Source organism: Carassius gibelio, chromosome B9, assembly GCF_023724105.1.
Source record: "Carassius gibelio isolate Cgi1373 ecotype wild population from Czech Republic chromosome B9, carGib1.2-hapl.c, whole genome shotgun sequence".
Taxonomy (NCBI): domain Eukaryota; kingdom Metazoa; phylum Chordata; class Actinopteri; order Cypriniformes; family Cyprinidae; genus Carassius; species Carassius gibelio.
The window spans coordinates 24,345,567-24,360,567 of NC_068404.1; the positions used below are offsets into that span (position 1 = coordinate 24,345,567).

At 34.6% G+C, this 15,001-nt stretch overlaps 1 protein-coding gene across 1 annotated transcript in view; it reads right to left on the reverse strand.

Moving 5' to 3' along the window:
• cwc22 (CWC22 spliceosome associated protein homolog) overlaps positions 1 to 3,428 on the reverse strand; it is a 38,365-nt gene extending 34,937 nt beyond the window's left edge. Inside the window, exon 1 of the mRNA XM_052565715.1 lies at positions 3,272 to 3,428. Within this exon, the coding sequence (XP_052421675.1) occupies positions 3,272 to 3,334 (63 nt within the window). The 5' untranslated portion in view covers positions 3,335 to 3,428. The remainder of the gene's footprint in view (positions 1 to 3,271) is intronic.
• Between the last annotated feature and the right edge of the window lie 11,573 nt (positions 3,429 to 15,001).

A 15,001-nucleotide genomic window follows, 5' to 3' on the forward strand; every position in this document is an offset into this window, starting at 1 on the left:
CTGTCGAGCCCTGTCTTTGTGAAATATCCACCACAGCCCGCCCAAGTGAAGTCTATGTGTGGGAAGCACTGAACATGCATGTCAAATGTCTCCTGTGACAGGATTTTGATTCGAGGGTCTCTAAAGACCACCTTTGAATGAGGTTTGAGCTACTGGAAAAACATTTTGGAATGGATTTCCATTTCTATTTAAGAAGAAAATTTACAATTATTGCACAAACAATTATTCTACTGATAAAGCTGAAATCAAATTAAATAAAACAGTAGATGAAGACCTTAAACTCAAATAAAAATGTGACATGTTGCCTTAATTAAAAGTTTTTAAAATTGTAAGTACATTTTTTAACCATAATATTGAGAGGCGATGAGGAGAAAGGCCTTATGACTTAAAGGTGACAGTTAACCCAAAGAATTAACAAAATAGACTTTAAATATTAGAGGAGTTAGAAGTTTCTGGTCCCCACTGATTTCCATAGTATGCCTATGAACAAAAAATAAATAAAAAACCACTATGGAATGTCAACGCGAACCAGAAACTGTGTTGGTTACCCATATTCTTCAAAATATCTTCTTTTGAACAGAAGAAATTTATTCAGAATTGGAACAACAAAATGTCCATTTTCTTTTTTTTTGCTGAATCATACCTGCAGTTTTTACTGCATTTTTGATAGTTGGTCGCATTGCAGTCATAAAAAAAAAAAAAAAAAAAAAAAAAAAGCTCATTTGTGTGGGAATATGACGAAGCCTGAAAATGGCTGTTATCAGAGATGCTGAAGATGCAAAACACTACAGACAGTAATGCAGTATACTGGAGTAGGGAAGTAAACTTCAATTACAAGCAGCAGTGTGAAACCATCAGACAGCAGAGGAGCTATCAGTGAACTAACATCTGGAGCTGCAGTAAAACATCACTCTCCAAATTCAATTTCACTGAATATGCCACATACACCTGCCACTGCCACACTTTCAATCAAAACTCAATTTGCTGTTTCAGCAGGACGGGCAGGAAGCAGATGCGTGTTTTCTGGGGTGTCGGTAATGCAAAACTCTCCGTGCTGTTTCAGCATTGGCCGCAGACGGATGCGGGACACTCAAAGAATAGCCATGAGCTTGCTTTCCTCTGTATAAGAAACATTCTCGCTCTCAACATCCTATCTGTCCCCATTGAGCCTGACCCCTGGCCGTACGCTGTGGGTGACTCAAGTGATTTCTGCAAGCTTATGGGAAACTGGTCTTTCAAACACGGATCTGCCATTCAGCAGATAGGCTGGGATTTCAGAGTCATACACACACTGAGAACGCTGAGCACTTGGGGAAGAAATCATTCAGAAACACAGTGCCTGGTCGACGACAAAAAAGGAGAACAAGTAAAAGAGGGAAGCGAGAGCCATATCAGCACTTTACATAGCCTAAACCGAAAAGAATGGAGTTTCTTTCAATGTCAACAAAGAGAGTAACAGAGCAGCATTCATTTAAAAAAGAAAAATACAGCTAATAATGAACAGCTGGATCCTGGGTAATACCAGGGGTGCTCAGTTCTTCCAGCACACCTGCATGAAAGTATGTCTTGGCCCGGAAGACCTTGATTAGCTGGTTTAGGTGTGTTTAACTGGGGCTGGAGCTAAACTCTGATAGAACGAGGCCATTTGTTGGAAAAAATAAAACATTTCATAGGGCTCTATTAATAATGGCAATACATTATTAAACTTTTGAGGTTTTATGAACTCCGTTAAATAAACGTTTTTTTTTTTTTTTTTTTACATTTAAACCATTAAAATGGATCCTAAAAAGAAAGAAAATGGGTGTGGGGTAATAATAATGACAAGTTTAGTGAACAAATAAAACAGATCTCATTTGGGTCCTACTCCAGAAATGGGACTGGACACCTTTGGTTTACACCATATTAGCTGGGATTACCTGTAACGTCAAATTTAACAAAAATAATGTGACAAAACAGAAATGAGCATGTCCCAAACAAGTCAAGAGAGACAAACATGTTCTTAAGGGTTTTGAGGTTTCATCAAATTTGTTAAATTACATTTCATTTACGGTTTCGAGTCATTTTAGTATAATAAACAATCATGGTTTACAGTCTAGGTTTACATCCATTTCATTTTTTTAAGATATTTGTAATTCTCTTCATTAAGGAAGGACACATTAATAAATAATGTGGAAACATTAACAAATAATTAAAAATAAATTGATCAAAACGGACAGCAAGATATTTAAAACCTTACAAAAGATTTATTTCAAATAAATGTTTTTTTTTTTTTTCGTGCTTTCCACAAACATACTATGCAGCACAACTACAATATTAATGATGATGAGAAATGTTTCTGGATCCATGAATGATTTCTAAAAGATCAGGTGACATTGAAAATTCAGCCCTGCCATCATAAGGATAAATTGCATTTTAAAATTCATTCTAAAAGAAGCATTTTATTTTAAATTGTAATTTTTTTCACAATATTACTGCTTTTATTGTAATAATGATAAAATAAACGTAGCCTCATTAAGGGCATTCGGTAGTTTGTTCATCAGACTCTGAAAATTCAGTTTGTCTGTTATTATTCACAGGAAAACAGTGAGCTTTAAGGTCATAAGGCTTTGAAATGACATGAACCCTCAAGTACGTAAATGAAACACTGCTTGGAGAATTTCTCAGGAAAACAGAAAGGTATAAATGGTTCTTCTCAAAGTGCGATATGATTTGTAATCAATATGTAAACAATAATTGGCCACAAGGAGAGAACAATGATTTCAACTACTGAACTACACCTTCTATTGTGGTTTATGCTTGTAATCTGAATGTTTTCAAAGGGGTTTCCACATATAATATGAAAAAAATAGGCCTACTTAATAAATAACCACGTTATATGATGCCTAACATTTTCTTAAAAAGTCAGAAAACGTTTAACGTTGACATTGATTTGATTTTGTGATTCGATCACGTTGTTGTCTTATTTTTTTTTTAGTCTTGTCCCTTTGATAACTTGTCTAGGAAACAGATTTTCACTTTAGAGAATCAAGGGACCCATAAAACACTTGTATGAAAGAAAAAAAAGGGTTTATTATAGTTTTTTGTCAGTGCTTATATCAATATTACACACAACTGATCTCACGCGCACACTAAAGCAGCGCCATCTGCTCCATGTGTGCAGGCCCACCCCCGTAAACACAACTTAACACAAAATCGACCCGCTTTAAACTACACCGCCGTGGAAAACATACATATTCGTGTTTTACCGCAGGTAGAATAATGATTTTCCTACCTCTTCTCTGGATGTAGAACTCATATTCAATGCCATTTCGGACTCGTTTGACTCGGCCGCCATCTTTCCCGCCGTCTTCCGGAAGTGATGCTACGGGTGCCCGCGAGGCTCCGTGGAGGAGCTCAACGCGCTTTCACCTCAGCAGTAGATCTGCATTACTGAACATATGCTGGATGATTATCACTAAGGGAAAAAAACAACAACAACTCTGCGACAGGAAACAGATGTCTTGATATTACTTTACATTATATTAATGTATTGAGGCTAATGTCTACGCCGAGGCAAAATAAGTGAAAATGAATTATTAATGTTAAGATTTTTTTTTCTCGTGTCCCAGGTGTAAATGTCATATTCTTCAATAAGTGGCACTGTAACTTCATCTGTCTTAATTCATTTATCACATACCTTACAATAAAGATCTAATCATAGCTTTGCCTTTTATTTTAAGGTGTTGTCTTGTTGTTGTCAATCACAGCAAAAATATATATAAAATAATAATAATAATAATACAATTATTTGATGCCTAACACAACTACAATCAGATCATGAAAGACAAATATTTTAATGAAAAACAATTCTGATCTTCACATTATCACTACAAAATAACATATGCCAAATAAAATTTATTTATTTGTTTAAATTGCATCCATTTATTATGGGAGAGTTTAAAATATGCTGTCTAAAATGTTTGGCATGATACAATAAAGTAAGAATAGGTTCTTATAGAAAATTTATGTATGTATTTATTGACTAATTTAACCAATTTAATTTAACATTTCTACACCTTTATAAAAATAGATCATTAAAAAGACACAATATATAATGTATTTAATAATATAATATTTTATCATTAAAAACTTGTTTCTTATAGGGGACAAAAAAGTTAATCATTAACTTTATTCACATTGAACCCTCAGATTATGATGAATGGGGTTTAATGATTTAAATAATCATGTTTCTTTTTTGAAGTACAACTACAACATGAATGTATTGTTATCTGTTGCGAATTCAAAAATGCATCTAAAGCTTAAACCCATAAGCATCAATAACCTGCTTAACATTCTCTCTCATCATTGAGGCTCATGAAATATTCCCTTGAACAAAACAGATTGGATGCTTTATGTCCATAAGGGATTATAAGAGATCATAGTTTAATTACAGACCATGACACAATGTCCATATTTATTAGGCTCTATATAATTCTTTACAGTTATCATGTCAAGGATTGCATTTGGTCCACTGTACAAATCCACGTTTATTTACATCACCTGTAGTCTCTGGCTCTGGCTGCATGCTTTCTTAGAAGCATCATTCTGATAAATTCTGCCTTGTCATGTACTGCATGAGTCATGAACATCTTGCGGTTTAAAAAAATATCTACACTTGCTTTTAAACCATGTTTTTGATGCACTACATAAGTTGTATTTATCTACAGTATGATGACAAAGAAAAGATCTTCATGAGCTTTTAATAACTTCATGTGAAGCATTCGTAACCCATCCAGCCCTTTTTAGTAAAGGTTAAGACAGTGATTTAGTTTAAACATTATTCCATCCCGAAGGGGGTTTATTTTCCCTGTGTTTGTTTAAGAGCTTATGTGACATTTTCTTTAACTGAAACGACACATCCGTTGTGAAGTGACATGAACTGCCTCCCTGCTGTTGCTGTTCTTTCCACCTCTGACTCTCTCAAAACAGTTAGTCTGCAAAAGCATGAATGTCAAGGGACATGAAATATTAGGCTACTCAAGACATCTCCTTCTCTTTCAGGAGCAGAGCTTTTCACAATAGTGTGTGGGAGGGTGTAGTAGTAGAGGCTAGTTGTCACCTTTTTTTCTTGAATGTTTACAGTAAAACAATTATGAAGCTTAAAATGATTTACAGTATGACATAACAAAGAGGTAAAGGGTAATATGCTGAAAAACTTGCTGTTTTTTTTCACTCAGAAATAGCTAGTAAATTTTAAATAAGTACAAAGAAATGTCAAATTACAGATTGAATTAGGCATGACATTTGGAAGGAGAAAGACTGAAATGGTATTTTCTTGTGGAACTTACTTCAATAATTTTATAATAAAAAAATGATCTTATTAAAGAAAAAAATCTTATTAAAGAAAAAATGCACAGCATGTAACAGATATGTAAATATGTAAGTATCAATCAAATATCAATAAATAAATATCAATTAAACCATTTTATTTAAACTGTTTACATCGGTTAGGTGATCTTGCTTCCATTTAAATAAACTAAAACCATGTTTCCAGATAACAGTTTTATTTAACAACATTTTGCATCTTTGAAAAAAATATATATCATGCAAATATGCTTAATTTAAGATTTATTGTAAAGACAAAAATAATTATATTATTGTAAGTATTAAATATAAACAATTGTTCATACGTTTGGGGTCAGTAAGATTTTTATTTTATTATTTTTTTATTTAGCAAGGATGCATTAAATTGATAAAAAGTGACAGTAAAGGACTTTAATGTTACAAAATAACATTGCAAAGAAATGCTGCTCTTTTGAATGTTCTATTTATCATTTTCATTATATAAGGTGAGTTAAAACTACAGTTAGGAGAAGTGTTTTTCCCTTCTGTCCATATAAATTAATTGCATCTCAGATTCAAAAGACAGCACTGCCATCTACTGGTACCTAAAACAATTCATTGACTCTACTCCACACAGTACATTCAAAATTAGAGCACACGATTTATTAAACCAATTAAATATTAAAATGACAGTACTCAAATGTTCAGAATACCTGATATGGCTCTACAGAGCTAAATCTAGTTTAATTAAGCTCTTAGAAATCTCATCTTTGTATTCATGTTGGTTCAGTTTGTTTTTGGTTTTTTTATGTTTCTGTTACAACTTTAAATGTTAAGTGGTGTGATGGTAAAAGGTAATGAAATGTTTTCTCTGGTAAATACACAGAAGTGTACACATCATTTTTCCTTTAAATCTTAAGCTTTCAATTAGACATTTTTATTTCAAACATCTCCAAACATCAAGACAAGATCCAAATCACCTGAAATAGACAAGAAATGGGTGTCCTGTTACTGACCCTGACCCTGAACAGACAGCCTCACTTTGATTTTCATTTTACTATTAACGTGCTGCTGCTGCTGCTGCTGTGAAGACTTGAGACATCCTTTATATCCTTCAGAGTTGCTGAACATGAACTACAGGATAAACAAACAGCATAATAAATCCTTTAATGTTCCTGCATAAAGAGCGGATCTCTGAGCCTGACATACAGTACAGTACTGTGCAAGTCTTAGGCCACTATATTTTCACCAACAAAAAAAATGGTTTTAAGTCAGTTATTTCTATCTTTTGCTGTGTCAATAGGAAATATCAGTTTACATTTCCACACATTATTTTATAGAAATATTTATCTTTTGCTGGATGATGATGATGATGAGATCAGATCTCTGTGTGGAGCACTGGCTGGGGCACAAGACCATTTGTGCAAACAAAAATCTCGCTGGATTTTTACAATTAATAGCAAAAATAATGTAACCCGATATTTCTTATTGACACACTAGAGCAAAAGATGAAAATAATTGACTTAAAAACATTTTTTGTTGGTGAAAATACTAGTGGCCTAAGACTAGACAGGGGTGTGAAAACTTTTGTATTTGTAGAGCAGGGTAATTTTAACTTATTTTGTCTTCTTAGAAACATGTAACTATCTTTTGTAGCCTATAAAGGACAGTACTAAATGGAAAGAAAGAAGATATTTAGGCAAAATAAGAAAACACATCTCTATTCTGTTCAAAGGTAAAGGCTCTTAACGTAACGTTTTTCCTTCTGGAACATCTGTGAGCATTTGAACCTTCTGTAATAGTTGCATATGAGTCCCTCCGTTGTCCTCAATGTGAAAAGATAGATCTCAAAATCTTACAGTCATTATTGGAAAGGGTTCAAATACACAAAAATGCTGCAAACCAACGAATTTGTGGGACCTGAAGGATTTTTCTGAAGAACAGCAGAATCATACAGTATGACACTGAAGACTGGAGTAATGGCTGCTGGAAATTAAGTTTTGCCATCACAGGAATTAATTACATATTAAAATATATTAAATTGGGAAACAGTTAATTTAAATATTTCACAATTATTTTTACAGTTTTCACTGTGTTTTTGACCAAATAAATGCAGCATTGTGATGACACAGTCTTAACAGATCCTATATTCTATGCCAATCCACCAGTGACTTCACAGTTTACAGTACACCACACAATAGTTGAAGTCACAGCATGTGACCCAGAACAAATATCCACAGGATGTTTGCAGAAATGTTTTCATAGCACTGCAAACACATGTTAGATCATTTCCAAATTCAATATCACAAAAAAAAAAGAAAAAAAAAAGAGGTTTGATATTTTCACATTGTCCAGGGAGGATATGAATAAATGATTAGCCTGTTTTTATCTCCTTTCTGTTCCATTAAGTGTGACTAATAGGTTTTAGCTGACATGAGTTCAAGCCATTATCACGGTCCTGCATGATGTTATGAGACACAATATTGTTTCGAGTGCAGGTTATCACAGCTCAGAGTTTTATATGTTTGAATGTGAAATCAAAGACGACTCGCACTGGTTTCACAACAGGAGACAGGAAGAACAACAAGAGGATACCGTGGTAAAAGGAAAAAAGCTAAAGAATGTCATGAAGAGTCTGTAAAAGCTTGTGTGCTATAACCATTGTGTGTTAGACACAAAGACTGTTTCAACAGTAATCATCCAGCCTTCTAAGATGCCTAATGTTAAGAACCACAGAGTGGGAAAAAAATCATTCAAAGTAAAAAATGTTTGATTGTGGACTGGATAGTGCTGTTAGATAAAAGGGGATAGTTCACCCCAAATAATACTTCTGTCATTTACTCACAAGTTGTTTCTAACCAGTGTGAGCTTCTTTCTGCTGTTGAGCACAAAATAAGAATATATAAGCATATATATATAAGACTTCCATAGCATGTAAAAAATATTATGGAAGTCGCTGCCTACCATAAACCGTTTGTAAATGATGACAAGACCAGTTTTAAGTGTCAATTTTTTTAAATTGATATGTATGAATCATCTGAAAGTGGTTTAAAAAAACATTCAGCTATTTTACTTATGTGGTGTGTTCTTCTGTTTAATAAGTGTTGCATCGTTAACTTGTCAGACTCTGTTGAAATCAATTTTAGCCGAGCTCCCTGTGTGTTAACTCTCCTCTCCAAAGCTCTCCAAGGATTCATTTAAGTCAGGATGTTCCCTCAAATGGCTGCTGTCTATGTAGCGAGTAGATTGCAAGGCAGCTTGGTAAGTTTTGGAACAGAGCCACGGCGAGCCTTTGGGAGAGATGAGCTCTCAAAGTAAATAAATGGTATGATACACAATGTGATTGTTGGTTTTCATCCCAGTGAACTGTTCTCTGGGGTTCCCAGAGCCAACAGAGAAACTGATCGACATGCTCTTGGTGTTTCATGAAAAGTACACCTCGCCTCTGGATTGAGAGAGCCGGATCCATCATAGTCTTTGATTTTTGCTCACAAAAGTACTTTCTCCAATATGTTTTCTAAGACGTGTCTGTGAAAGAATCTGTACTTGCTACTAAGTACATTTCAAAGTGCATTGAAGCATTTTTCACTATTTTTGCTGGCGTTTGCTGTTCAGCAGTTAGTTGAGACTATGCTTTTATTAGATTTAATTATATATAATATTATTTATCATATTCACTTGACTATAAATAACACCAGGTCAAAATTGCATTGCTGAGAAAAAATAAATAAATAAATAAACACACACACTGAGTCACATCTAAACCAATCTTGTGAGAAAACAACTATTTTATGAGGTTTGCAGTTTCGTATGAATTCGTAAGATATGTTTTGTACGAACACTTAAAATGTTTAGAAGAAAAGTAAAGTCCACTGCTGAACATAACCATAGGGCGCAACCAGATTGTACTAAATGAGATTGTACAAATTCATGTGAATCTCCCAGCTAGTTAACGTTTTCAGAACTTTGGCAAATATTCTGGCAATGTTCTTAAAGTTCTTTACAGTAACGCTAATAGAATGTTGGTTGAGTTATGTGGTCTTTAACGTTCTCAAAGATTATTACAAAAACCTTACACATTGTTCATGGAACGTTTTCCCCCAAATCATTTATCTTAACATTTTTACAAATATTACTACTTGTTTCAGAAGATTCAGAGAACATTCAAAAGTAACGTTTCACTAATGTGTATAAACTTTTCACACAAACACACACAAAATGAAATGTAAGCAATTTTTATTTATTTATTTATTTTTTACTCCAAAGCCCCCTATTCACCAAAATTAAAAAAAAAAGTTACAAATTAGAATAAGACTGTGTAGGTCACATCAGTGTATTAATCAAATTTAATGTTTTCATTCAGAAATACTGTAAAATACCAGTAAATAAGACAAACGTTCTATTTACTATAAACATGCATTTTAATTCTCTTTACTCCAAAATACATCCTTAAATTTAACAGTATTCAAAACAGAACAGAAATGAAATTATAAATATAAAACAACCATAAATTATGTCATTCATTATTAACAACATATATTATAAACATTAAGCCTAAACTAATTTAATGTGCTACACAAATAAACTTTTTTGGCTCATGCCCCCTCTCATTCCATGAAATGCACGTAAAAAAAAACGTTGCGGTTACAGCCAATATACACTGTAAAAAAACAACAAAAAACAAAACAAACAAACAAACAAAAAACAACAACTTCCAGCTATGGCTGACAAACAAAAACCGTTAAATTAAAGTAAAATAACTTTATTTAAATAAATAGCAAAAACAATAATTTTACAGACATTTTAATTATACATATATATATATATATATATATATATATATATATATATACACACATTATACATTTTACATATTTTTCCTTGTATTAATTATGATATTTTACTTTCATTTTACAGTTTAATTTGGCAGCCGTAGCTGCAAGTCATTTACCAATTTTTTACAGGACTTTTTTTAACAGTGTAAGCATCCACTAGCAGACCATAATATCCACAAAAATAAGCAGACAACTTGTCATTTAGTCAATAAACCATATCTATATTTCTCTATGTGAGAGTAGACACAGTCCAAGATTTAGTTCACAGTGTTGTTTTTTTTTTTTTTTTTTTTTTACTGACCTGTTGAGATGTTCTACACTCCATTAAACATCACAGTGTCTGAAAGGGGTGCTGCTGGATGCATAGCGCTGGGAGGCAGACATCTAATGCTGGTCTGTCATTTACATCTGACAAGACTGTGTTTGAGAAGCGGGAGATCTGACAATTTTTGTAACCCCTGCAACCTTGTGTTTTATAAATTGAATAGTGGCCAATTGGACCAGAGGGGATGCAGCTGCTATCTGAACTGAATAGCAATGCTTATTTAGAAGTCTACCTCTACCTACTCTGTGGGCAACCGCAGCGCTTCTCTTCTTTCTAAACGAACATGGGATGTGATAAAGTGACGCAGTAGGAGGTGAAACTTTGGGAGGAACAGACCAACATTTAGCAGACATTTTAATTAAATTCAGGAAACATTTTTCACATGATATCTGCAGTACATGACAATAAAATGCTACCTGGTTTATTGAACATCTGTTTACCCAGCGCGTCTCATGGCTTGGGTTGTATGAATTCAGTTTATGATTTTCACTTTTGTGAAAACTGTTCATTCAAAGACCTAGAGGCAGTAGAAACATTCACAACTCTCAAAGAGCACCCACGAAAAGAATATATTATCAAGCTGAGGAAAACCTGATGGGAGCATTGAGCAATAAGAGCTCAATTTATCCCATTCTAACTAGCAGGTCCAGCACAATATCAAGAAACAAGTTCATCAAAGATGTAGATGAGTTTGTTTCTTCACTAGAAGAGATTTGGAGAAATTTAGCATTACATCACTCACCAGTGGAACCTCTGAAGTGAATGGGTGCCGTCAGAATGATAGTCCTAACAGCTGATAAAAACATCTCAGTAATCCACAAGCTATCCACTTACCTCCAGTCCATCAGTTAACCTCTTGTAAGGTGAAAAGTTGTGTATTTGTAAGAAAGAAAGCTATTATTAAAGTGTTTAAATGTTAAACAATTACATCTGGCTAAAATACGACTGCATAAACCGTTTCCTACCAGTAAAAAAAAAAAAGGTTGTAAGTTTTAGGAATGTTTTCACTTGATCTGTGCATATTTCTCCCCTGATTCAGACAAGAGGACTTCTTAAGTTTATTTCTGTCTGAAACAGAAATAACTAGAAAAATTGTAAGGTGGGAATTGATGTGGACATTAATACAGCCAGGGCTGTAAAGTGCAAGTCTTCTTGGTGTTATCCACCAAAGAAAAGTTGTTGCGGAGCCTGAGGCAACTGCATTTCGATGAAAGATTCTAACTGCTTTTTTAAAACCGACAAATTATGCACCATAAGACACTATTAATACAGTATATAGTGTCAGTTTTGACTTCATGTTGATTATTAATGAAAACTGCAAAGGCGAGAGGAGTAAGGCAATATTGAGAAAGGATGATAAATGATTGTTTGTTTTGTGGGCCTTTCATCCCCTGAGGTGTTTGTCTCCTGGTGTATGCCGTGTGTGTCGCGGCTGCCGGGCTGATGCCCTAGTTTCCTGTAATTATGTAATCTAACTTGACTGCCTTGCGGAGGTACCTTTTCATTAAACATGATTTAACACAATTTGTGGTGTCATCCTGCAAAGGTTTTTCTGGAGGGAGTATCGTCTTTGCGGTTAAGCCCATGAGACTTCTCTTATCTGCATTATGTGTTCAGATGCAGTTAGCTTTTTCATACAGATATAAATGCCTATTCATGTCTGTTCAGGCAGCACAGCCCTGCCTGTCAAAAGATGATAGTGCTGCTTTAATCCAACAACACACACTCGGCTGAAACCTATATTGCTTATGACACTGAACACAATGTTAAATTCATCATAAATAATTAAAATGGCCCATTATGTTGCTGCCAAATACAGAATGTACGCTCAGGGAGATTCAAAGACAGAGAAATGTAGTAAATTCAATGTTATGAGACACGTTTTGCATCATTTTACAATAGTTAAGAGAATAGTTTATCCCAAAATGAAAATTCTTTCATTGTTTCCTGACCCTCATTTTGTTCCAAACTCATTTTCACTGGATTTTTTTTTATAACAGTTACTGGCCTGACTAGCACAAAGGCTTCTGTCATTAAAAAAAAAAAAAAAAAAAAAAAAAAAAAACACCTTTAAATGGAGAGTTCACCAAAAAAATTAAACTGTGCTGAAAATATTCTCTGAAAATATTCTCATCTAAGATGTAGATGAGTTTCATCTGAATAGATTTGAAGAAATTTAGCATTAACAGTACACCTCAGCAGTGGATCCTCTGCAGTGAATGGGTGCCGTCAGAATGAGAGTCCACCAATTAATGTCCTTCGGAAAGAAAAGCTGCGTGTTTGCAAGAAAAACGTTTTAAATTTAAACCATTGCTTCCAGCTTACAAGAGCGAAAACATATCTAACAAATATGCTGGTGAATTTTGATGTGGGAGGACAACTAGGGACGGACTTTTTTACTGGAGGAAGCGTTATGATGGATTACTGAATATGGATTATATTTTAGCCAGAAGTGACGGCTCTGGTGAGCGTTAAGTACCTTAATGAGGGATTTGTTTCTTATGATCAAGCAGCTTTTCACTTCACATTAATTGATGTCACTGGAGACTGGATAATTGTGTTTTTTCAGCTGTTTGGACTCTCATTCTGACGGCACCCATTCACTGCAGAGGATCCATTGGTGAGCAAGTGATGTAATCCAAAATCTGTTCCGCTGAAGAAACAACCTTTACATCTTCAATGGCTCGAGGGTGCATAAAATTCAGCAAATTTTCAGTGTTGGATGAACTATTTCTTTAATCTCGTCAAATAGAAGGAAAAGCGCATGTTAGTGTCGTTTGACCATGAACTACGCTCGGTCTTCATCAGTGAAAGGCCCTGATCTCCAGCCTCTGGCAATTAACAGGCCCCTTGAGTGCCTTTCTGAAGGCCTGATGAACGTTACTGGTTTTTGTCCATGATTGTGCAATGCTGAGCAACAGGTTTGAGCGGAAAGAATTCAGTCTGTATCCATGACTCAGAGGTCATCGCGAACCATCAGGAGCAGGTCGATGGGGGTCCCGTCATTCCAAACCCTGACACATGAGAAAGAGCAGGGTGTTGAAGAATGCAGGTCTGTTTATGAAGGGTCACCCGAGGTCCCTCCAGCACCAAAACATATGCTTGTGTGCGTGAAAATAAATCAACAAATAGAATAAGAAGAGAGTGAACCATTTTTTTTTGACATTTTCACACACAAAGTAAAGCGAAACTGTTTGAACCATTGAACATTGAGTGTTAGCAACACTAAATGTGGTGGAGCTTAGCTGTGATGAAATTGGTACTTCTGTTGACAATAAAAAAGTGATAGTTATCCAGCATCATATTTTAAAGGTTAAAATGAAATCACTTGGATTTTCAGCTTGCACCAAGTGGAACTTCACAAACTGTTAAAGTGTCCGGCTTGTAATTATCCGTGACAGAGGTAATTTTAGCTTTGTCGTGTACTCGCTATAAGCATCCTCATCAATATCATCTCCATAAATAACCACAGATTAATTGGAGGGAGCAATCTTAGTCTTAACCGACACACCAACCACCTTCAAAGTGCATTACTATCCATCAGCATAATTAAGATGACAGACAGGGCTGCCGCGTTAGCTTCCCGGCTCTGAGCGGATGTGACAGGAGGTTTATTTCATGTCAGTAAATTCAGAAGCATTACAGTAATCTGGCTATAGATTTCATTAGTTTTGAATAATAGCGTTAATGGCTCAGAACAGAATGTTTAATCCACTTATGACGACACAGGCTGATAGATGATTCTGTCTGATGAGCTGACATAAAGGCTGAGGAGCTTTTAAAAAACACTGTTTTCTCACTGAAACTGCTTGGAACGCCTGTCATAAACAACGGAACTTTGGTGTAATCTGAAGTTCTTGGAAAGCATATAATTTTGATTTAACCATGTTACTGCAAAATAAGGCTTTGATATACATGGATTTAAAAATTATGCACTCGATATCCTGAAGATGTAAACTTGGAAATTCAATTCAGTATGAAGGACCACCACAATCCAGGAAATCTGAGCTAAAGAAACAACAGCCAATCAGTGTTCTCCACAAAAAAAGACAAAATAATGATTAAAAAATCCTGCTAAACATATAGTTCACTCTAAAAATAGTATTTACTTTCATTTAGTTCCAACTAATGCTTTTATTTTCCTTCATGATTGATTATACTTTTATCCGCCCCTTTTCAGAGCTGCGTTCATTGTCTTCTATTTGTATTTCTACAGCGTAAAGTCGTATGAACTTATGAATGCAGTACATTGTTATTAATGCAGTATGTTCCTGAATGAATCAGTGGTTGAACAAATAGGTTGAGTGAATGATTCAGTGACTTGTTTTTAAAAATGATTACATTTTTCATCCCCTAAATGAATCAATCTTTTAAAATAAAATCGATTGAGCAAATACCTCGATGAATCCTTAGTAAGGACAGCAGCTTGTTTGATAATTTTTTTTTTTTTTTGCCATTTTGCCTTTATTAAAATAGGATAGAAAGTGTGTGTGTGTGTTCAACTTGCATGAAGATTCTC